General features: G+C 38.8%; 1 protein-coding gene across 1 annotated transcript in view; it reads left to right on the forward strand.

The window, feature by feature from the left end:
* Positions 1–6,413: 6,413 nt before the first annotated feature.
* LOC115022123 (sodium channel protein type 4 subunit alpha-like) overlaps positions 6,414–24,149 on the forward strand; it is a 32,334-nt gene continuing 14,598 nt past the window's right edge. Inside the window, 15 exon segments of the mRNA XM_029453001.1 lie at positions 6,414–6,680; positions 8,265–8,383; positions 9,438–9,527; positions 10,306–10,434; positions 12,019–12,110; positions 12,198–12,440; positions 12,572–12,635; positions 18,248–18,389; positions 19,047–19,279; positions 19,354–19,528; positions 19,569–19,991; positions 20,106–20,235; positions 20,947–21,185; positions 22,181–22,354; positions 22,465–22,821. Coding sequence (XP_029308861.1) covers positions 6,414–6,680; positions 8,265–8,383; positions 9,438–9,527; positions 10,306–10,434; positions 12,019–12,110; positions 12,198–12,440; positions 12,572–12,635; positions 18,248–18,389; positions 19,047–19,279; positions 19,354–19,528; positions 19,569–19,991; positions 20,106–20,235; positions 20,947–21,185; positions 22,181–22,354; positions 22,465–22,821 — 2,877 coding nt within the window.

The raw sequence follows: 24,149 nt of genomic DNA on the forward strand, positions 1-24,149 counted from the left end.
AATAGTACAGATTACATAATGACCATAATGTAGGATGTGATCACACTGACGATAAGAACAAAACAATGACAGCTGGTCAGAAACTTTAAAATGCATTTTGAAGCCTTTTTTGATAAATAAATAAAACTATACTTTAATAACTTGGAATTGATATATTAACTTGACCCACCTCTGCAGTAACTATATGTGTTTCCTCTTAAACTGGTCTTGGAATATAAATTGATAGAAATAGATCTGGAGGTGGATAAAGGATAGACGATCATATATTTAAAAAAAGAGAAGAAACGAAAGAAAGAGAAACAGATAAAATCCAGTTAATTCCAATAGTATAAGAAACACATGTAGAAAAATAAAATTTGGAGCACAGAGGTGATGCTGTTGATGAGTTAGTAATCACTCAATATGTGGAAATGACAGCAAGACAAAAGGGTTTTGAGATGGATCCTTGCCAGAGAGATTGAGCCTCTCAAACCAAAATGACAAAAGAAGTGACATGACATGAAGTGCTGCAGCGTCATGTGGGAAATAACTATTTCCACACTTAACAGCTTTTAAAATGTGTTTTAAGTGAGTAAATTTCATATGCACAGTATCAGTAGATTCCTCCATAAAATCATTCATGACCATTTTATTTTCATTTTGAACAGAGATTGTCTAAATATATCGGGGCCATGTTAGTGAAAGCTCAAACCTAAAGAAATCCAGTTATAGCCTATATACAGTAAACTATTGTATTTTGATAACACATCTTGCTCTACACATGATTTCTGAATCCCTTGTTGGAGGTGCACTAAATACACGAATAGTTTACTGAAGTTAAGATACCTGTATTTGAAAAATGTCATAATTTTGCAAGAGAAAATAGGTCAGTGCAGACCATTTCATTTGTTAACACCTCCTATCCCCAAGGACACAATGAAGGTTTTTACTCCAGCACATCATGACACACAAGTTTCATTTAAAGCTATTTCTACTTGCAGAGGCACAGAGAGCAGAGGACTGTGCAGCTCAGTATATTTATCTTACCTTGTTGCCTCAAAATTTAATTTTTTTGATTGTTATTGTCAATATAATTTGAGGGTTAGGATCTGATACTGAACTTTATTAGAAATAAGTTAACGTTGCGTTACCTTTTCCATCATCAAGTATTTTTTACAGCTAAATCAGATACAGTAGGCATGCACCAAACCTCAGCAACACACCCAAAACATCCCTGCTGTACATTTCTACAAGTCTACAGCAAATTGGAGTCTTATTTTAGTTATATTAGTTTGTTTTTTATCGGCAACAACAGAATCCTATCATCATTACATAACCGGTTAGTCATCCCTTTTAATCCTCTCAAAATATGTTACAGGCAGCTCGACTGTTTTAAATGTGGAAGAAGTGAAAACAATGAGAAAAACTCAAACAGCGTTTTAGTCTGTTCATAGGTTCAAGGTATATAAGTAGCAACATGACTATTCAATATACACACACACACACACACACACACACACACACACACACACACCACCAAATCCTCCAACGAGAGGACTAGAAATGGGTTTGACTGACGATCACCTTGAACTTATTCATATCCTGTAGCCTACGTCATCAGTCACAAAATAACATTAAAAAGATTATAAAGATACAAAGTAAGTCCATATAATACTGATACTAATAAATCTTAAGCATCTTCATGTAACCATAGAACTCAAACACAGTGACGTCCATATCATAATGACGTCCACCTCGAAGCTAGAGATAAACACTAATGAAAAAATATTATCAATCAATGCCTTGCTCATGGGTGGTTGTCAACCAGAGAGAGGAAAGTATTAGTCAGAAAAGTAGAGCCAGACAAACTAGAGCTAGAGAAATAAATCAGCCAGGCTGATAAATAATGATAAATGACAAAATTATGGTACGGAAATGCTGAACTAAGTTTAAGGTCATCTAGAAGCAGCGGTACATAGTTTGTCCACCAGATAGCTGAGAGAAGTTGATTTTTACACTGTTAAATGTCCCGCTTAGTATGTATCTTGATCACACAAAAAATTGAAGAGAGCCGTATTTAGATTGTTTATTTATATTAGAAAAATATGCAGAATAGGTCGGGCTGTAGTTCAACACTTCGGCTGCAGGTCTGCTGCCCAACTTTTTACACATCATTGATTTATTGTTCAGCTCTCAGTTATGAGAATTTAAAACAGTAGTATTGCAGAACACGTGTCAGGTTGAGTGTGTGTGCGTGTGTGTGTGTTTGCTTGTGCGTGCCTGTCCGTGGCTGCTTTCTACTTTCAATCTAATTATCATAATTATTTGCAGTGATAATTACCATATCACATCTGGCTGTTATGGGAATTAAATTCATTCAACTAAAATACTTGTTTTCTGTCCGCATTGTCTTATTCTTTACCTTTATTCTTCTGGCGTGCAAATCTAAACCGTGCAAATATGCTCTCTCTTTTACTGAATTAAAATAGTATTAATATATTGTATGGTTATGTACGCTACAGAGTAGAAGTCATTGTCATTTCTTCTTACTGTTCTGTAGCGTTTCTGACTTTGTACAGAGGACATGCTGTGACTGTGCTTCTGTGAAGGATTCGTCACTTCCTGACAGAAATATCCTTTGAACCTGTTTATCTGCTTTCTGACGTTGCAAATGGACCTATTTATTTATTGTCATAGCAAATGGGAAAGCGCTGGATTCAGTGTATGAGACGAGCTGATCTGAGATCAACCTGGGCCAAATAAGCAGATCAAGTGAAAGCAGATAACTAGCGTCTGGCTGGACGTGTGAAGGGATCAATGCATTTCAGGAGAGGAGGAGATGGAGAACTCGCACAGCTTAGTCAATATGAAAAGGATACAATGGTATTTCTCTGTCAAAAGGGGAACAGAGAAATATAATCCTCTTTTTGGAAAGCTTTTTCAGTTATTAAAATATCAGTCACTGGTTTAAATCAGGGAGTAATATTTTTGGTAGTGGAAAGGCCTTTCACATTGTCTTTATTTAGACTGTGGCTCTGCTCTCTGATAAGATCACTTGCATACTGTCTATTGACTTTACTTAAATCCAGAGGAACCAAGGAAATTAACATTTTAGACATCCACAGGTAGCGCTAGCAGGTTTTTATACATCTGCCATGTTTATTATACGGATACATCATCCAGGGTGTTCAAATCCATTTATTTATAAAAGGTGGAGGTCTACCTGTAAGGTAGCATTTCAAACTATACAAATTATATTTAGTAACGTCTCTTGTACGAATAATCTGTCATTTTCTGAATTAATATAAACAAACACAAAATCTAAAGCCAAGATGTGACATTGCTGACATGGTAGTAAATAGAAAATGCAATAGCATGTATTAGCAAGTCAAGTTTCCACTGTTTTTCAGATTTCAGGATCTTATTTTGGAATCATAATTGTTGTGAAACAGAAGAGTTTAATGTACTGTCACAAATTGTCATTCAACCCCGGTCCCTCTCAGCTGTATGCAGCATTTTGGCATCTTTCAGCTCTTTGTTTTGGTTTCATGGCCCGCATCTTAACAATGTTGGTTCTCTCATCCTAATTTCCAGCAGCAGCTGTCATCACTAAAAAACTCAGATAGACCAACTGTATGATACCTGCCCAGCACCACTCAGCAGACAGACACTTTTAGCAACTAGCTGCCAAACATACCGGAGCATTTAGCGACTAAAGAGATGTTTCCCTCAGGTGTTGATTGAGACAAACTAAAGTAAAAGTGCATATATGGATTACAGCTCTTCTTTAACACAATCCCAAAATAATGCTGATGTGGATTTGAGGCTGCTGGATGTGTAAATATAAATACAATGTAACAATGATCATTTGTACAGACAGCACCACTTTAGAGGTACACTTATTATTATATGTCCTGTTAATTATACGAAACCCAGGACACAGTTTAGTTTGCAAACAAGTGACCAGATGTGGCCAAAGTACTCAGGTCTTGCAGAAAAGTAGTAATACCACAGTGTAGAAATACTCTGAAGTAAAAATCCTGCATTAAATGTACTTCGGAAGAAGTAAAAAATGAGTATCAAAGTACCAAAGGTAAAAGTACTTTTTAACAGCCTATTAAAGAATAAGGTATATTATATTATTGGATTATAATTATTAATGCATCAATGTGCTCATCACTTTAATGTTGCATTTGGTAAAGGAGGAGATTTTTTTTTTTACTTTTTTGTGCCAGGTAGTTTGTGAATTACACCAAGCGATCAATAAAGCTTAACTTAATCTATGATAATACATACATTAATTAATTTATTTGTTGATTATATTTTGTATTATTAATCTGAATTTGGAAATATTCAAGTAAAGAACAAGTACCTCCAAATTGTATTGAAGTAGACTACTTGACTAAATGTAAGCCTGCTAAGCTACTGTCCACCATTGGAAGTGACATCCTAAATCGTTGCTGGTGAAAACCTCTGGTCAGAGCTGCAGACCGTGGACTTAATCCCTCTGACTCACAACTATGGCTGCCCTAGTTTGAAAGAGGCAGTTGGATAACAGGGGGCTGGAGTTCAGTGGTATAGTTGAAACATTTATATCATATCTCAGGACCTCCCTCAGTACCATCCTCCAATCAGGTAATCAGAGGCAAACCAGTGACTTCATTCTTAATTTATTACACCATGTTTGAGAAAGAGAAGGGCGTCAGTGATGGAGACATACAAGCATGTGCCCTTTAAACAACGCACATTTTCTTTGAGTTGTCAGGCATTCAACCCAAAAAGAACATTCCCTATTTCCTGTATCTTTATTCCTTTATTACGTATCGTGTGATATTTTACGGAAAGTTATTTTGTCAGTTTTTGTGCGTTTTCCTACGAATGTCCAGAAACACAAGCTGTCAGTGCGCCTTCACAAGCCCCTGCAGTGCAGAACCTGTTCAGGCAACAAAAATAATTGGTTAGGTTTATGAAAAGATTGTGGTTTGGGTTTTAAAAAAAAAAACGATAGAAGTGGTGTACGGACGTTACGTAACAAAAAAGTCAACGTTGCCTTCTGGTTTCACAAGGGACACAGACAGCGGCCTCCCCGGGGAAAGTTCTGTGTTTTTGGACCCATCCATCCATCTCGACCTCCTCCCTACAGGGACTTTGACGCTGTTGGTACTACGTTGCCTGTCCTGGCTCACGTTTACTCGGGTTACATATGAATTGGTTACAAGGGTTATATACAATTTCTAGTGCATTACTTTTCGTAAGTTTAAGTACAAACAGCCTCCTGTGAATTCTTTCTGTGAATTACACCTTTTAGGTTATTAAAAATAAACAATTCCAGAAGTCCAATATTCACTCTCCTTGTAGCCCAACTAGGGAAATATATGGCTCTTTAGCAGCTAAATGCTCCACCATGTACAACAGATAGCTGCTAACATTGTCTGTCTGCAGTTTAATGCTGAGCAGGTAGTGTATAGTGGGTTTTTTAAAAACTTATTTCGTAAAAAAAAAATAAGCTGCCTGCTGTGGCTGTAAATGATGCTGATGAGAGCAGTGAGACTTGCCACAAATGGTTAAAAGTAAAGCAAAACCTGAACAATGAGCTGAAAGATGCTAAAACGTGCTGTAGAGCTGTGAAAATGCAGAATTGACTAACTGTATGTCTTCAATACAAGCAAACTATTGGCTGAAAACTTGTCTAATAAAAATAAAAACTGGGATTCTTACATAGTGACAAAGCGTCAGTGAGTAGGAGAGAGCGTTCAAACAGAAAGCAAAATCCACTATAAGAATGAAGTGGAGGAAAAGGTTCACCACTGGAAATGCATGAATGGGCTCAACCAAGGGGCAACTTCCAGGTCTGAAAAGTGAATCCAATGCGGGATCATTGTAGTTAGTAGGGCTAACTTCACTGGTTGCAACAAGAAGTCAGAGTGTATTGAAGTCTATGAGGAAATTACCCGACTTCTCACTTGATTTATTACCTCAGTAAACATTTTCCTAATGAGTCATGGTCTCAATCACTGGGTTTGATTTTTCTTTAAAACAGCATGATGTTTATATTGTAAATTATGGTCCTATTTAGAGTAAAATAGACGATAAAGAAGGGTATGCTTTAGGGTGTGGCTACCTTGTGATTGACAGGTCGCTCCCACGCGTTGTCCGGTCTGGGTGTTCTCTGTGTTTTCCTCTTAGAACTTTAACCTTGTGTGTTTTCAGTTCATGAAAGTTCATTTTAACATTTTGGTCGCCTAATGTGTTGTTCTTGTTCATCCATGAAGCCATGTTGTTTATAAATTGTTGTTTCAGAAGTCTTTATGATTGAATTACATGACTTATTCTCTCTCACCTTCCTCCATCTCTGCTTGTCCTGTGTCTTCACTTCCCACTTCCACGCCTGTAGCTGTAAGTAAATTCTAGTACAGGAGAATCAGGATGAAAAGATGGCAGCCATGCTGTTACCAACGGGTCCTGATGGCTTGCGGCGGTTCACTCGCGAATCCTTGGCTGCGCTGGAGCAGCGGATTGCGGAGGAGCAGGCCAAGAACGCCAAGGATTGCCACGAGGCTCACAGGAACGCAGAGCCACCCAAACCCAGGATCGACCTGGAGGCAGGCAAGCAGCTGCCACGCATCTTCGGTGACATCCCTACAGAACTTATCGGGGTGCCACTGGAAGACATTGATCCGTTTTACTACAAGAACAAGAGGGTAAGAGCTTCTGTGTGTGTGTGTGTGTGTGTGTGTGTGTGTGTGTGTGTGTGTGTGTGTGTGTGTGTGTGTGTGTGAGACTAGAGACTGTCAGAAAACAGTGAAGAATTACCCTAAATATTCTCGGTTTCAATATTTGTGAATATACATGACAGAGACAAGCTGCAAACTGAATTTTGAACCATCTAATCTGAAAGCACAAATTCCTTAATTTTGGTTTATTTTACATTTCAGATTCAGGCAATTTACTTTAAAGGACTTTGTAACGAGATCAGCCACATTTTACACCATTTCAACAGACACCGCAAAGAACTGAAAACAGCTTCAAGTCCACCTCTTTGAAGGTTGGCACCCGAACAAGATGGCTAAAGATATTCAGTAGATAGAAGAATTGTCACTTAAGGAGTCGACTTAAAGAACAGTTTCACCTTGTGTCAAGTCTGATTTTAAACGATACTCACATGCCAGATGTACTGCACAGTGACGCTTGCTCCTCCTGTTCATATTGGCTATTAAAAGATCCCTTCCTAACTTGCTTCCATCTGAAGTGAAGCGTTGTTCTGGGCAGTTGACAGATGAAGACTGAAAGTTTCTTGTGATAAACTTTGGAATACATTTTTTGCACAGAACGAGGACTGTAGATTTTGGTCATTGGGCACTAGGATTACGATGGATCTGGTAATGGCCCATATGAACAGGAGGAAAGATTCAGCAAAAACTGTTTTAATGTACATATGAGCACCTGAATGAAATATTGTGAACTTTACTACTATTCCCGCAAACAGCTTGCTTTGAACAGATCCAACACTTCTAAGTTTCTACATCTTTATATATTCACTGACATGATTGTAGCTCAAGAAATGGTCAATGGTGGTAACAATGTTAACTGATGATTAATCATTGGCATATGATTAGTGTCAACGATGCAACGATTCTACTGATCACTATCATGTTCCTGCATTTTACATGGTCAACAAAACTCTCATCTGGACCCGAGACAACACGAGAGATGACTGCGTCTTTTGTGGACACAGAAATAGGATTAGCAAGTTTTGAGTTGCAGAGTCAGTAGATCAGGCTGCTGCCCATTAATGGGCCGCTTATGGAGAGATGAAAAAAAGGACGTGGCAGTCATTCTCAGGGTCTCTTTGTTTTGGCATGCAATGCGCGGCTGGCTGGGAGGATTATCCAAAGACGAAAAAATATTTAAATAAATGCCACATCTGTTGGGGAAATGTTCAGCCTGCTTTGGAGTTGCCGCCATTATCTCAACTGGCCTCAGTGGCTGCGTGTACGTGCAACTCACTGCTTTCTTTGAGGCAGAAGTGCTTCTGGTGGAAGTTAACACAGCTGGTAGACTGAGCGGTAGACTCAACACAGCGGCTACAGTATCATCTGTGAAGAAAACTGCTGTTTCTATGCAGAACTGAAGAAACTTGTTCCGGCACATGATGGCAAAAACATTGTGAAATGTATTTACAGCCTGATGACTTAATGATACAGAATTTAAGCAATAACATTTGTAACATAGGATTTCTTTTCTCACTAATGATTTATCTCTTTTTTGTTTCTGTTTTCTTGCAGACTTTTATAGTACTTAACAAAGGGAAGGCCATCTTCAGATTCAGTGCCACGTCTGCAATTTACATATTTAGTCCATTTCACTTCATCAGATCAATCGCCATAAAAGTTTTAGTCCATTCATATCCTTTTTCCTTATGCAGAGCCTGTGTTTCTTCCTGCCACCGATATGTGAAATAATTATGTAACTGTTTGATGAAGTGAGCCAAGTTCTTTAATTAGTTTGTTTAAGGTTGATATTATTGCAATTTTTGATAAAGTACTACTGGGTGAACGCCCTTATTGGCTTAAAAAAGATAGAGATAATAGAAGTGATATCTGTGAAAAGTGAAATAATAATTTTATGCTGTAAAAAGTCTAGATTCCACTCTCTCATATGGGCAGATAAGCCAATTTCTAATATTTACTGATTTCCCCCCTAATGTTTCGATTGGATTTTCCCATAGTCCCATTTTTGAAACAGCTTTGTAATGGTCCTCTCTGGCATTGCAAAACAAATCCGCTCATATCCCTCTTTTAATCTCTGACATGAAATAAGAGCAAGGAGATTTGACATCATGTGACGGCTGCCTATTAGTTCTCAGACAGCCGATTCGTACTTTACATGCAGGAGGGAATGTTTCCTCTGGATCTCCTCTATGTTACAGATGACAAAACATCTATCGATCAAATTATGTAACATCTACCAACTGTTATTGATTCTGTGAGACTGATAAATCACTTGAATAAGTGTAACTGACATCATTATGCTCTGAATTACATTTAAAAAGCCCTATTGAGAAAAAAACACACGTTATTTTGACTTATTTTTTACAATAAATTATTTCGATTATTGAAAGAAACTGAAGTTACTTTTCAGATGATTATGATTATAATTTCTAATGATCTTTTTCCCGAATTAAAAAAGACAAAAAGATTTCAAAGTGAGCAGCTGACAAATCCTTTGTTATTGTTTACAGTCCATGAAAGAGAAAATATTACGGCTCCCCACAGTTAATGTTTAATGGAATTGACTTACATTTTCCATATTCTACATCTACTATAGTTTTAATGTCGTAGTTTATCTTAATGGGTATATTTCACAGGATTACAAGAAACATTGTTGGCTTTTCACAAAAATCTTTTTTTACTGTAAGGTACTATTTCACAGTACACTTTCCTTAACCTCTTTCCCACGTTGTTCAGCTTGTTCATAATGTTCACTATACTGACCAACTGTTGCTTCATGGCCATGTCTGATCCGGCACCATGGACCAAGCACCTGGAGTAAGTACACACAGTATTTAGGATTAAATATTGTGTCTAGGACATCATTTGAGCTGTGCGACATGAGTTCTAATGTGGAGCTTTGCTGGGGTTTGTTGTTTTGTCAGTGATGATTGAAGAATCAGTCTACATGTAAGTACATGATGCATGTAATATTTACTGCAGTCAGAACGGCCCATGGGCATGTTAAAAGAAAGCATGTGATGTAAAATTACACCTGTCATTCAAAAGTCTTCAGAAATATTGTGATGTGCATGATGTGGCCTAGTTATTGTCATCATCAGTGGATCACAGGCATTTTTAGCATGCAGCATGATTTCTGCATTGACTTAGACTTTTAAAGTTTTTATTTTTTAAAATATGAACACAGAGTTAGGTGAGAATATCAATATTGCTCTTAAATACAGATATGTTAAATATGAAGTTACATTACCTGTAGCCAATTAGCTTATCTTAATTTAAAGACAGAAAACAAGCGGAAACAGCTGAACAGGTTTTGTTCGGACAGGAGCCAGACTAGCTGTTTCCAGTCTTTATGCTAAGCTAAGCAAACCAGCGGCTGACCGTACCTTTTTTTCCGCTTGTGTGTACTACATATGCTTACTTTACTTTTCATACGTTTGTAATAGTAAAGTTTGGGAAGTTATTTCATATCTTGTACACAATTTTGTCTGAGACTGTAAACACAAAATTCATTTACTTTTGTTTTTCATCCCGTCAGTCCTTATTGTTACTGAACTGTAAATGTTGTTCAACCCTCCCTATGAATATTTTTCAGGTACACTTTCACTGGCATTTACACTTTCGAGTCGGCGATAAAGATATTAGCGAGAGGATTCTGTATAATGCCGTTCACCTTCTTGAGAGATCCGTGGAACTGGCTGGACTTCAGCGTCATTCTCATGGCGTAAGTAACAATGTCAGTCGTGTTTCATTAATCAATCTCACCTGACCTCACTTTACATGAGCAGTGGCTACATTGTGCAGAAACAACTTATTACAAAGGTCCACCTTAATTTATTGTTCACATTCTGTCTTGTGGGGCAGTTTTAGTTTTTCTGTCAAAGGGACTGTAGTCAGTCAGTTACCCTGAGTGGTGACTTGAAACATCATGAATGATAAGCCTGTTGTTTAGGTCATAGATCTCATGATGCAGGGGGCAGATTAGGCAGGTGACGTGTCAATGCGTTGGTGCAGCATTGTCCGAGACCAATCATCCTGATAGGACATTTGCTTTGTTTGGAAACAGCGAGACAAAATCCCTTTTACTGCGTGTAGACGCACTGAAAGCTGTCATCACCTTCAGGGATTAATTTGTTTTTGATTAATTATGCTTCAGTTAGCCAACTCATCTGTCATTTCCTCTCACAAGTGCTCAACACATGCTGTAGTTGTTGTTTTAACTCTTAAGGTGGCTATAATCCGTGTTTTTATATTGTTAATAGATCACATGACTACTTATATGTGAAAGGAGTTGCTTGAAGGGATTCCACTCAGCTCTAAGTAGCATTATAGAGTCTTTCAGTTTGTTGTTTTGGTTTTCCAGGTAACTTTACTCTTTTAGTACACTCTCACAGTTGTTATAGAATAGTTTTGGGCTGTTTTTTGTTTTTTTTAATCCCTGTACGCTACATCCCCTGCACCATACAGCAGAAAGACAAAGTCAGCAACTAGCAGGTGAACATAGTGGATCTTTCCCTCAGGAGTTGGCGTGAGCAAAATGACCATCAAATTAGATTCATCAGTTAGACAGAAACTCCAAATGAATGCTAATCTTGCTGGATGTGTAAGTAAGCGACACCTTTGCCACATCAATTTATATGTCAGTGTTGGCTTTTTCTGTTGCCCCCAAGTAAAGCCACTGACCCTTTCTAGGAGAATATGTTTTGTTTATACGTTTGTTCACTGCAAGTCTACATGAATTTAAAGAATGAATGAATTAAACCAAGATGAAGATCACAAACCTAAATGTTAATGTTTTGAAATGTATCTATAAACGTAACATAATGTGCAAAGTGTTATCTAAACATTTGTTAACCCCGGTGATCATGCAGATCACCAGAATCAATACTTTGTTAAATTTAGGGCTGTACCGAATAGTTTGAAGCTTCATTCATAACGTTGACATTTAAATTATTATTATTATTAATCACTTACTGAAACATCGTGTGCAATAAATCCATTTTCCACCTTCTCTCTGTCTCTCCCTAACCCTATTCTGCTTCATCCATTGTTGGCGTTTAGCCTTTCAAAAACATTTTCACTACGTTAAAAACCCTGCTTTCAGCACACAACTGTAGCCTATTAACAGCACCATACATTATATTTATATTATCACATGAAAAAGTATTTTTTTAGGGTGACAAACATTCACATTTCATTTAATAACCTAAGTAGAAGCTTCTAATGTAAAAAAAAAAAAAATACATTCGGTACAGCTCTTGTTAAATCTTCCTTCAGAAATTTTCTTACACTTTATATCAAATTCCAGATATGTGACAGAATTTATAGACCTCGGAAACGTCTCAGCATTAAGAACCTTCAGAGTACTGCGAGCACTGAAAACCATCTCAGTTATCCCAGGTAAAATGACCACGACACTCATCACCAAAAACATAATTTGCTGTGTGTCACCAAACAATCGATAAATGTCTCCTCTCCTCCGTCAAGGTCTGAAGACCATCGTCGGCGCTCTGATCCAGTCTGTTAGGAAGCTGGCAGATGTGATGATCCTGACCGTCTTCTGTCTCAGCGTGTTCGCCCTCATCGGCTTGCAGCTCTTCATGGGGCTGCTACGTCAAAAGTGCATCCGCAGTCTCGCACACTGCGTCAACTCCTCCTACAGCCCCAACGCAACCTTCATCTGCAACAACAGAACCTGGAGCTCCAGGGCGGACTTCCTCGGCAGCGAAGGTCAGCCAAAAAAACCAAAGCCACTGGTGTTGAGAAGCTATTTCATACATGTACAATACTCTGAATACTGTTCAGTATCATTAACATTAAGAGAAGTTTGTAAAAATATGTTTTTCCCCCCCTTTCCTTAGATAATTTTTACAAAGTTGAAGGAGCAAAGGATGCCTTAATATGTGGATATGGAAGTGATGCAGGGTAAGTAAATGCTTGTCCTGCTTACTGCTTGTTAATCAGCTGCAGGCTATTACATAATATCCAAATATTTCCCATCTAATGGCTTTTGATCCCATGCACGTCATGTGTGTAATTGGATACAGTAGCTTGAGCTACATCGAGCTTGGTGCAAATAGTTTTTCGCAGAACAAGAAAAGAGAGATGTGACAATAGATGTTGGGCTTTAGGCTTCATATTTAAATCTGTGATTTATTGACATAATGTATAGAGGAATGATCCCATCGGAGGGATGTAGCGTGAGAGAGGCTGTGCACAAGACGACATGTGGTGTGGATAATCACCCCGGCTCCACTGGAACCCTTTACTCAGAAACATGGAGTTGCCAGCTGGAGAGAGGGGGGGTCTTTGCAGATTTCATCATCTCAAAAGCTCTATGAGACCGGAGCGGACCGGATCCCTTCGGTGTGATACTCTGTTATTGTTGAGAGGAGATGCCGAAGTCTTTAAGCAGCACCTACGTTTGTGTCTTTGTGTGACGGACCAGAGACACCTTTTATTTCTAACATCAGTATAATTTTAGATGTGAATAGATTACATTTTATCCGTGGACTTTGTTCCCAATCAAAGGCACAGCGTGAAACCTTCCAAATATTGCTACTCAGCCTACGCACTGAATAATCCTATAAATCCAAATGCTTTTGAAACAAGCACACCAGGATGACTCTGCCCATGCCAGGCCCAGTTCAAGCGTTATAATGAACTAAATACCCATCTGTGGGAATCTGAAATCCTGCAGCTTCAACAAATGGCTTCCGTGAGGTGCTCATGTTAATGATGCATGATAATGGATGATAGAAAATAACAAGAACTGGACATGATGTTGAGCATTAAGAAGTTTTGTTTCTTAGAAGAAGAACATTTTTAAATTCTGCACCAAGTAGTTCTATATTGGACCTTTTTAGGTTATGTCTTGGTGCATATGGCACCCCTAAACAATTCAGTATACATCCATTTAAAGGGTTCAAAGCACAGACATCTTTTCCCCATTCAATCAAATAATAATAAAACAAGAAAGATATGTAAGTAATCCAAGTCACATCAAACAATTAAAAGAGCAAACAAAAATAGATAAATAATTGATTTCAAGGAAAGTTTATTATATAGAATGTTTAAAGGTAACCGGAGTGAACAGCGAGTAAAATATCAACAAAAGCAACAAAGAAAACAATAGATTACTATATATAGTATAGTAATAGTATATATTATAATATAGTATATTATATATATATATATATAAATAATACGTATTGTGTACAAATCTAAAACAGAATAAAACTTGTCAGAGCAATTCATAAAAATTTATTTATCTTTGAAGTCATTTTTCAAGCAAAAATGTTTCACGTTGGCGCATCATTTGATTCATGCAAAATGCTCATACAAAAGAAACAGAGACACCAGTCTGGATATAAAAGACTGCAACCAGCCGGTAGCTTCTCTTCACTAACGGGCATGTCAAAGACAAAATAAAAAGGTTATTTTTCTTCTGTATAAATCTATCACTGAGCATTTTCGTGGCAAAAGGTTCTTTGATTAAGGTGACCCCAGGGATCCTTTTTATGGGAGGGTGACTTTATTTTGCATTGGATTAAGCTAATATTGATATTTATACAGTATTTTAATGACACAGTGGAGGTAGTTACACATTGTTTTATTGGCATCAGAGTCCAGCAAACCCTTTAGCTTTAATCTTAATCTGTAACCTCTCCTCCAAAAACACAGGAGTTTAATCTTCCAAAAAGTAAGATCTCATTTGTGTTCAAGTCAGAGCAAAAAAAGGAAACATTTGAGGGCATTCAGGGAAAATGACGTCATTAAACCTCCATAAATAGTAGGTTAGTAATATCAGAGTAGCACCAATATTACCTATCCAGCTGTCCCAGAGTTTACCTGAGGTCACTGCAATTGGACTTCTTTTTTTTTTATTTGTTGCCCATTGTTTGTGTTTGTGCTATTTGTGGAGCTCTAATAGCACACTATTGACACTATTTCAGTTTTAATCTTTTTCTGTGTCTAATAGTTGTGTTAAAGTCTCTTCAGACAATAAGACAAACAGGAGGATCAGTCGTTTTGTCTGTTTTGATTTGAATTTTGCTCTGTCATCAGCAAGAATATGATATTCTTTTGTTTGCTGTCAGATTGCGGTTAAATGACACAGCAGGCCCATGACACATTTGCCAGGTTAAAGGTTAAAGTAACCATATATGTCTGCTGCCTTCTGTGACATTTTAGATGGACATTTCTGAGGTTTTGCTGTGGAGATGGGCAAGATATTAAGCAGGTCAGGATGGAGGACGTAAAACATAGAGGATGCTTAATCTTTTGAGTGTATTCCAACAAGTAATCCCTGAGTAGATTTCCAAATTAAAGCTTTGGATACTTTATGATGACAACACACACACACACACACACACACACACACATACACACACACACACACACACACACACTAATATTCAAATAATATTTTCAGCCTGGATGGTTAACAAGTTTGTGCTGAATGATTTGCTCACAGGTCCAAGCTGTTTCTCATCGCGCCTACTGTAGAGTTCAGGCAAACGCTTATCCTCTCACATCTTAAAGCCACTGTGCATCAAGGATTATGACTTTCGACTTTTGCCCTTGACCGGAACGGACGTGGGCATGGAAACCCACCGCCTCAGCCCCGCCCACCATACAACATGTACTTTGCTGCGATTGACAGATGTTCTGTTACACAAACAGCAGGACATTGATGGTCCACTCTCACACGTATAATACTGTAAATAATGTAAACATGTAAGCAAAGAGCTTTCATAGAGCTCTTATAAATCATGTTGATTTAGTGACATCAGATGAATTGTTTATGAAAGTTTAAAGGACCATGCCGTATACGTAATTGATCATTTTTGCATTTTAAGGGTACATATCATAAAAAACTCCTTTTGTCAGTGCTCGGGTATCTAGAGTTCCTACAAACCCACAAACTGTGAAATACAACAACCCAGTCAGTTTTTTATAGGCTGCCTTACATGGGATTAAACAAGCCATTCTGAATTGACTCCCCTTCCTATGTCACATGCCGGCTCATCAGAATAAAACCCCCACAACTGAGTATCTCCTCCCACAATGCTGCACCATATTTTTCTTATGAGCCAATAAGAGCAGACTGGGCTTTTTCATGAGGGGGTCTTAAAGAGACAGGCGCTAGAACCGAGCATTTCAGACAGAGGGGGAATACCGGTATATTCAGACTGACAGCATGAGAAAAATGTTTTTTGAACATTAAAGCACATAAACATGTTCTAGTAGAAACACAAAATGCAAGTATGAACCTGCACATTTGCACAATATGTCCCCTTTAAGTACGAATCATTTTTACTTTAAATTGTATGCTGATCATTTTCAAATATGTGCTATCAGTCTTAGAGTTTCCCTGGCAATCTGGGAAGACATTGATTTCTATTTATTTCTGTACAGTATGAAATCAATTAACAGACTCTTGAAACTTACTGGTGTTGTGTAAAGTGTAGAGTTAAGACTGAATCTGCATTTTCAGGGTTACATTATAATTATGAGGTAATAATATTAATAATAATAATAATAATAATATAAAAACTTATTTGTATAGCACCTTTCATACAAGAAATGCAGCACAAAGTGCTTCACAATAAGAAAATTAGACATAGAAGAAACATAAAAAGGGGCTAGAATGGAAAATAAAACACACCTGATAAAATAAAATGAAATTAATTAGATGAAATAGAATGCATTGAATGCATATATTATGCAAAGATGGAAAATAAAATCCCGCAGTGCATGTGGCACAGCAGCTCTGCTTGAGGATCACTAACTCTGGATGAAACCATGCGAGAGTCTCCAGCAGTTACAACAGGAACCTCAGCGACGTTAGCCTGACAGGTGACTTGTTTTTACAGCAGCATCTAAACACAAGAGAAGTCTCACATTAACATGGCTGTTAAAGTGACAGCATTGGCTAACCCTGTGGCATTAGCAACCACAACATTTGTGTGCATTACATGTTACGCAACCAAACTTAAGCACTGAGAGTACCTTTGTTGTTAGACATTCAGAAAACTTTATCTAACATGACATTCTGTACAAAATGGTAGAATAATGATTAGAATAGGAATAACTGTCCCATACAAAAGGCCATGACTTGTTGTAGTAGTTAAGGAAGTTACTTAAAGGAATACTTCACCCACAAAATGATCAGTTGTATATTAATTACTCACCCGTGTTACCTTGTGTTTTTGATGAAAACTTTGTTTTTTTCTCACAAAGAAAAGTTTTGATAAGTTTAAGTAAATGTGGCCGAACAACAACAAAGCTATATCAAAGCATCCGTTTACAAACTCTCACAAAACTCTTGCAGTATAATCCAAGTCTCATGTATCCAGTCGTACGCTCACTACTTCTCAAACACATGAGTTTTCCACTAAAACCGAGAGAAGGCAGGCGAATTCAAGGTCACAAGTAATTGATATACAAATGGTCAATTTGTGCGTAAAGTATTCGTTTAAAAGAGGTTTTGAATGCTTTGACTTTTATTTTGAAAATAAATGTTGTTGTTTTTTAAATTAAATTCAGACAGATTTCATACTTTCCAGGCAACCATTATTATTTCCATTAATCACATTATATTAGAGTTCTCATTATGGATTAATCTGTTAATAGTTTATAATGTCTCTCTAAAATGTCTGACCCAATGTCCTAAATTTTAGAATTTTTTATTCACAGTAAAGAAAAGTATCAAAAGGTTTGACCTGTTTTCTTGAATAATTACTGGAATGTTCTAAAAAATATAATGTGCAGTCTTAATGTCGCTAAAATGGGTGATCCAATACAGTGTGCACAATTTGGATTAAACTCACAAGCTATGTGCAAAAACCATGTAAATGTAGTCGTTCTTTTTACATTAAAAAGTTTGATCAGTGCGGCAGAGAGAAGGAACAGCCTGACAGGAAGACGTCGCTGGCCTCACGCAGCCTCCTCTGTCCTTACTGCTGGATATTAGTGAGCATTCCTGCTCAGCTGGCTGGTTGGTGACATCTACAGCTGTTCTCACTGCAGCGCTTTGCCTGCCCAGCTGTTTCCCGGCCATTACGAAATTATTCAGCACTCAGATTGACATGGCAGTCCAGCTTGTTCTCAGCTGCTGGACTTAAATATTTGCTGTAATGCCACTATGCTGACAATCAAGATCAGAGATGGAGGCATGGAAACATTTTGAATTGCAATTTGATATCCATCTGGCTCAACGTAATCCCTTGTGCTGTGGTGCATTTTAGTGCTCCTGCCGTGAACGAATTTCAAGGGCCCTCTTCAGTTGAAATGATGGTGTTGATAGCAGTGTATGTACTTACTGGATCATCCGCTTCTGTTGCCTGTTGACTCAAAGGCCACAGGGCTACATGTAGATACGGGAGATGTTTTTAACTCTGATGAAGCAGCCTGCACGCTACCACAGCTACTCCTGCCCCAGCTGCCTTCGATTTAACTGTGCACAGCCTTTGTATATCAGTGTTGCCCCATAATCTCCCGTCTTCTGCCTTTTTACTTTTTGTGCGATACAGGAAGTGTCCAGATGGATTTGACTGCCTAAAAGTAGGAAGAAATCCAAACTATGGCTACACCAGTTTTGATACCTTCGGCTGGGCTTTTCTGGCCCTCTTCCGACTCATGACGCAAGACTACTGGGAAAAACTGTTTCACCAGGTGCAATTTTTTAATCTCATTGAGAATCTACCAGTATTCTGTGATGGTTTGCTGTGCCCTTCAATAATAATCCCTCTTTTCAAATAAGTAATTATTTTGTCAGCCTGCGTCCTTTGTGTTTTGTCCTTAGTTTTTTTTAGTAAACCTCATACTGTTGTTTAAAGTTTAAATTATTTTGGTCACTTTCATTTTTAGACCAAATAAGGGATTAAGATAAAAAAGGATAAAACTATCCTAAACCATGAAATTATTAAATAATAAATTGTCCATAAACCTACGTTACGGCAAAACTACAAAACATGACACAGGTTTTAAAAAGACCAACGTTTTCCTTTAAAGGTTTAGTTGGAATGACATTTGTAAGATTCCACCGCGCCCGAAGGAAAAAAACAGTTAATCAGAGGCGAGGAGTCTCTGGCGTGGTGTCGATCACCGTCCGTTCAAACTGTCAAACCAGGCGGTGCTGATAAAAAATTAATCAAGATTCTGATACTGCCTATTTCTCACCTCAAAAGTTTTCAGAAACATATTTTGATGTATTGTTCATCTGTAAAATTATTAATTTTGTGGCATGGCTGCCATGTTGAAAACAGTCGAGTCAAAACCCAGCATAGCCCACCGGCTGGTGCCAACTTTCTCATGTATGTGCTTCCTCAGACGCTGCGCTCAGCTGGAAAGACCTACATGGTTTTCTTTGTGCTGGTAATCTTCCTGGGCTCCTTCTACCTGGTCAACCTCATTCTGGCTGTTGTGGCCATGGCCTATGAGGAGCAGAACCAGGCAACCATCGCTGAGGCCTGGCAAAAGGAGAGGGAGTTTCAGCTGGCGATGGAGCACCTTCGCAGAGAGCAAAGAGTAGGTGCAACGCCAACAGGCAATTTCTTTCATGTGTGCTTTCAATTTAGGACAAACAAAAAATTACCTCCTGTAACATGATTCCTTTCTGTGTGAAGTTGGCAAAAAGACAACAAGCACAGGATACAGACTCAGTGTTGTCCCCAGAGCTGTCTCCATTCTGTCTGAAGATGGGCAGCATACGTCGAAGCAGCAGCAGAAGAAGAAGATCGCACAGGGCATTGTCAGAGGAAACAGAGGAGGAAGCTGCTGAAGAAAAGTTTGATCCACTGGATGAGTCAATGGTACATCACCAAACAATCACACTCTGAGTCTTTCACCCAGTCTTTGATGTTCTTATGAAATAAAGCTAATGTATCCTCTGTGTTCCTGCAGCCTCCTCTGTCTCCCCTTCCGGTCCACTCTCTGCTCGCCACGCTCTCCTCTCACCCCCTCAGCACAAGGAGAGGAAGCCAAATCAGCGTCTTCAGCGCTTTCCGACCGCGCAACAACTCGGAGGCTGACTTCGGGGACGACGAGTACAGCACTCATGGGGACGCCTTCAGGAGTCGCACCAGTTCAACAGCAACGCCCTGGAAGAGACGGACGGGCAGTGTGCGGAGCCACTGCTCCCAAATCTTCACCCCCAGCCTCAACATCAACGGCAGGCTCAACATCTCCCTAGATCAGAATGGAGTCACCACTCTGGGCCTACATACTCCCACCTCCATGCCTGCTTACAGCATGGAGAGGGTCAGGGAGGACACAGTGAGTAAAGGAGCCTGTGTGTAATTAGAAAATCTGCAAGAGTGAAAAAGATCTTAATAGCTGAAAGGGGAAGAAATCCTTGTATTTCATGTTTGGGTGTTTTCTGTCTCCCAGAAGCCCACCAGTGTGGAGGACACAATTCCCAGATTTCTCCTCCAGCCTTCCCCGACTGTGACTGAGCCTCCTGCAGTGCAAAGGAAAAGAGGGCTTAGCTCTGTCAGCTTCTTCAGCGATGCCATGGGTGGTGAGGCCTTTTGCATATTAAAAGAATAGTTTGAGATTTGGGGAGATGCTCCCTTCATATGTTGCTGAGAGTTATATGAGAAGGACGATACCGCCATGTCTGTACGATTCATATAAAACTAAGCAGCAGCTGGTCAGTTTAGTTTACCTGTTTGTTTATCCAAACACAAAAACCGAGGTGAAAAATCGACACGTTGTTTCTTTACAAGGGGTCATGTGCCAGACTACAACTTGGCTGGGTGCATTAACTTCCTGTAGTCTTGTCCTCACCATAACCCCATAAAATACAACAAATGTTTGCACTCCGTTTTTTTTACAATGTTTTTGACCAGAATAAACAAACAAGATTTAACGTGTAAATTAGTGAATTTAAGGTGGTCGGTGTATTTAATTACCTTTGGATGGAGCCATGCTAGCTGTTTGCCTCCATTCTCTGTCTTATTATAAGCTCAGCTAAGTGCCTGTTTGCTGTATCGTCATATTTACAACACAAACATGAGAGTGGTATCAATCTTCTCATCTAACTCATAGCCAATAAATTCAAATTATTCGTTTTCTTTCTTATAGCTCACACTACATTGAGCCTCAGAGAACTATTACAGATCATAAAACTCTAAATTGTACTCACTCCGGTTTCAAGTTATGTCCACTGGTGTCGGATAGGAAAGGAAAAGCCAGCATATGAATAGTTGACCTTGACATCTCTTTGCAGAGCTGGAGGTGTCGAGGCAAAAGTGCCATCCCTGCTGGTACACATTTGCCAAGAAGTACCTGATATGGGACTGCTGCCCCTGGTGGCTGACGTTGAAGGAGTGGGTGAAGTACATGGTGATGGATCCTTTCTTGGACCTGGGTATCACCATATGCATTGTGCTGAACACCCTCTTCATGGCCCTGGAGCACTACCCCATGACTGATGAGTTCAACACGATGCTTTCAATTGGCAATCTGGTAAGGGGCTTTTAATGATAAGGGTGGGCAGGTTTCCAACATTTGACACACTTTTTCCTAAGTGCTGTTGGGTCAGCAGTGGATAGGACTGAAAGCTTCAACGAGAAGAAAGTAAAGAGGAAAGCATTCATTCAGATAATGTATTTCTGTATCAGAGAGTTGGGTTTTTTATAGCCAGTGCTGTGCTGGACTTTAGGTCAAACAGAGTTGATCCTTTGTCAAGGGTTCTGCTTTAGACTATCTGCGATTATCCTTGGTAAGAGGGAGTATTTTTAGAAGGAGGTGGGACTGAGTCCCTCATTTGTATTTTGCCATCTCCCTCTACTGGTAAATTATAGACTCTGCTCGTGTCTTCAAGTTTGAAAACCTTCTTAAAAGAAGGATGCAAAAATGGAAGTAATACTTGATTATTTATTACCTTCACCAAGTTGTTTCTGTTTTTAGTTAGTGGAATATCTATTAAATATACATTTGGTACACCATGGGCTAAGGAACAGAAAGTAAGGGGCATTTTGAAATATTCTTGATATTTTCTCTTGGACTCTTGAATATATAATATACATATATTACATTTTTTCTCTCTTTCATTTCCAGTATATACATTTAATGAGAATTGTACAAAAGTATTAATGTAAGAAGGGTAGTTATAGTTCAGGCTTCAGCCTACAGCTTTTCGGTCAGTATTACTTTGCCATGGTTTGTCAATATTTCAAAAGTAATGATTATAATGGTGTATTTATTATTTTTTATATGTATTTTTGAGTTGTATAAGTTGAAAACGACCAAAATAAACTAAAAATAAACACACACTGAGGGGAACTACATGCAACACCTTTCACGTTACACTTAATCCATTTGCTCCATTGTAAATATACAATTATGAATAAGTGCAGCTTTAAGTAAAGAAATACAGTCAGTAATACTCCACTTGAACAGGATATTTTGTTACTTTTCCCACCTCTTACTGTTTTTATGTCCCTCTGTATCTGTTCTAGGTTTTCACAGGGATCTTTACAGCTGAGATGGTGCTGAAGCTGATTGCCATGGACCCCTACTATTACTTCCAACACGGCTGGAATATCTTTGACGGCATCATCGTTTGCCTCAGTCTGATGGAGTTGGGTCTTTCCAATGTAGAGGGGCTGTCTGTCCTGCGATCTTTCAGACTGGTAACAGAAAGCTTTTACTCTCACTCATGTGCATTTAGTATTACTAGAACACACCGTTTCTTGTAAAGATGCAGCCTCGTTTGTTTTCTTCACTTTGATCTTTTCATCAGTTACGAGTCTTCAAGCTGGCAAAATCCTGGCCAACTCTCAACACTCTCATCAAGATCATCGGCAACTCGGTGGGCGCCCTGGGAAACCTGACGCTGGTGTTGGCCATCATCGTCTTCATCTTCGCTGTGGTGGGCATGCAACTGTTTGGCAAGAACTACCAGGACTGTGTGTGTAAGATCGCCATCGACTGTCAGCTGCCTCGTTGGCACATGAAGGACTTCTTCCACTCCTTCCTGATCGTGTTCCGGGTGCTATGCGGCGAATGGATCGAGACCATGTGGGATTGTATGGAAGTGGCCGGGCAGCCGCTCTGTATCCTGGTGTTCATGTTGGTCATGGTCATAGGGAACTTGGTGGTGAGTATTAAATTGACCATTTTTATGTATTAAAATCTCTTTCAACAAATCCCATGACGAAAACCAACATTGAATTGTGAAGTTTATTATTATTATGTAAATTCTCAAGTGTTGACTGTGCAGCCAAAACCTGATATGTCTCATTCCTCTGTGTCCTAGACCTCCATTATTGTGAAAAAACGATTAAATACACATCAGTGAGCTACACCTTTGCACTGGGTGATATGGTCCTTCATTATGATGAACATGGGCACTGTAGTTTATCTTGAGTCAATGCAACAACAACATAAAACTCAATAACTCACAGATTCTGCGGATGTAAATCGACCCCAAACAAATGCACCATTTACTCCTGCAAACATTTTATGTTTCAATATGCAATTGAGGCATTATCTAAGGCTAACTTTTGTTGATTAGTGTCTCGCCTTAAGGAGATTATTTAGCCTGTTGTTGTTTTTTAAGTGTAAGTTTGTGACCAATAGCATCTTTAAGAGGAGCCAGTGGGGCTTGGGGGTGAAAGCCAAAGACAGACTGGGGGTGTTGGGAAGTATTGAAAGACAGACAAACACATTGTTGGTTTTGGTCTTTTTCTTGAATTTGTTAAAAATATCAAAAATACAGACATCACCACACTTTCACAGTATATGTATATGTATTAACAGGAAGACTGCTTCGATAGAAATTCAATTTAATGTTAATACAACCAACTGTAATCCAAATGATGATGGCATGAGTATAATCAGGGATTACGTTGCACCGATGAGGGTTGGTGGTTCCATATTATGAGGATAGAACATCCTTGAACAGTTGTTGGTGCCTCATCGTGATAAATGATCCAAACTCAGATATCTGTGTAGCCACAATGGTTTGTGTAATTTTTTTTCCCTTCAGTGCTTGTGAACTAGTCACTGAGAAAGTGACACATTTTCATGCTAACTGTCTTGCAGATTAGCATTAACAGGCTGCAAAACAGATCATGTCTGGACGACACATAAACCATCTGTTTGCCCTCCTGAGTAAGATATGTTTTATCTGCACATGCTGTCGTGCGAACCGTAACCACAACAGACCTACAACGTAACCTACACTAGGAGCGGCTTTATCGCAGCCTCATGTCCAACAGGGCTGAATATTTTATCCACTGCTAATGAACTAAGCCTTTTGGGTGAAATTGTGACCTAAGTACTGTACAAAGGATCAGCCAAGGCCACAGAGTGTTCTCGTTGTCGTTCCAGCCTTTGCAGCAGGTACTGAGTTATATGCAGGATGAAACGCGGTGTGTACATCAAAAGTAGTTCATCTGTATGATAGCTCTGTTTGTACACAAC

This window comes from Cottoperca gobio, chromosome 17 (assembly GCF_900634415.1).
Source record: "Cottoperca gobio chromosome 17, fCotGob3.1, whole genome shotgun sequence".
Taxonomy (NCBI): domain Eukaryota; kingdom Metazoa; phylum Chordata; class Actinopteri; order Perciformes; family Bovichtidae; genus Cottoperca; species Cottoperca gobio.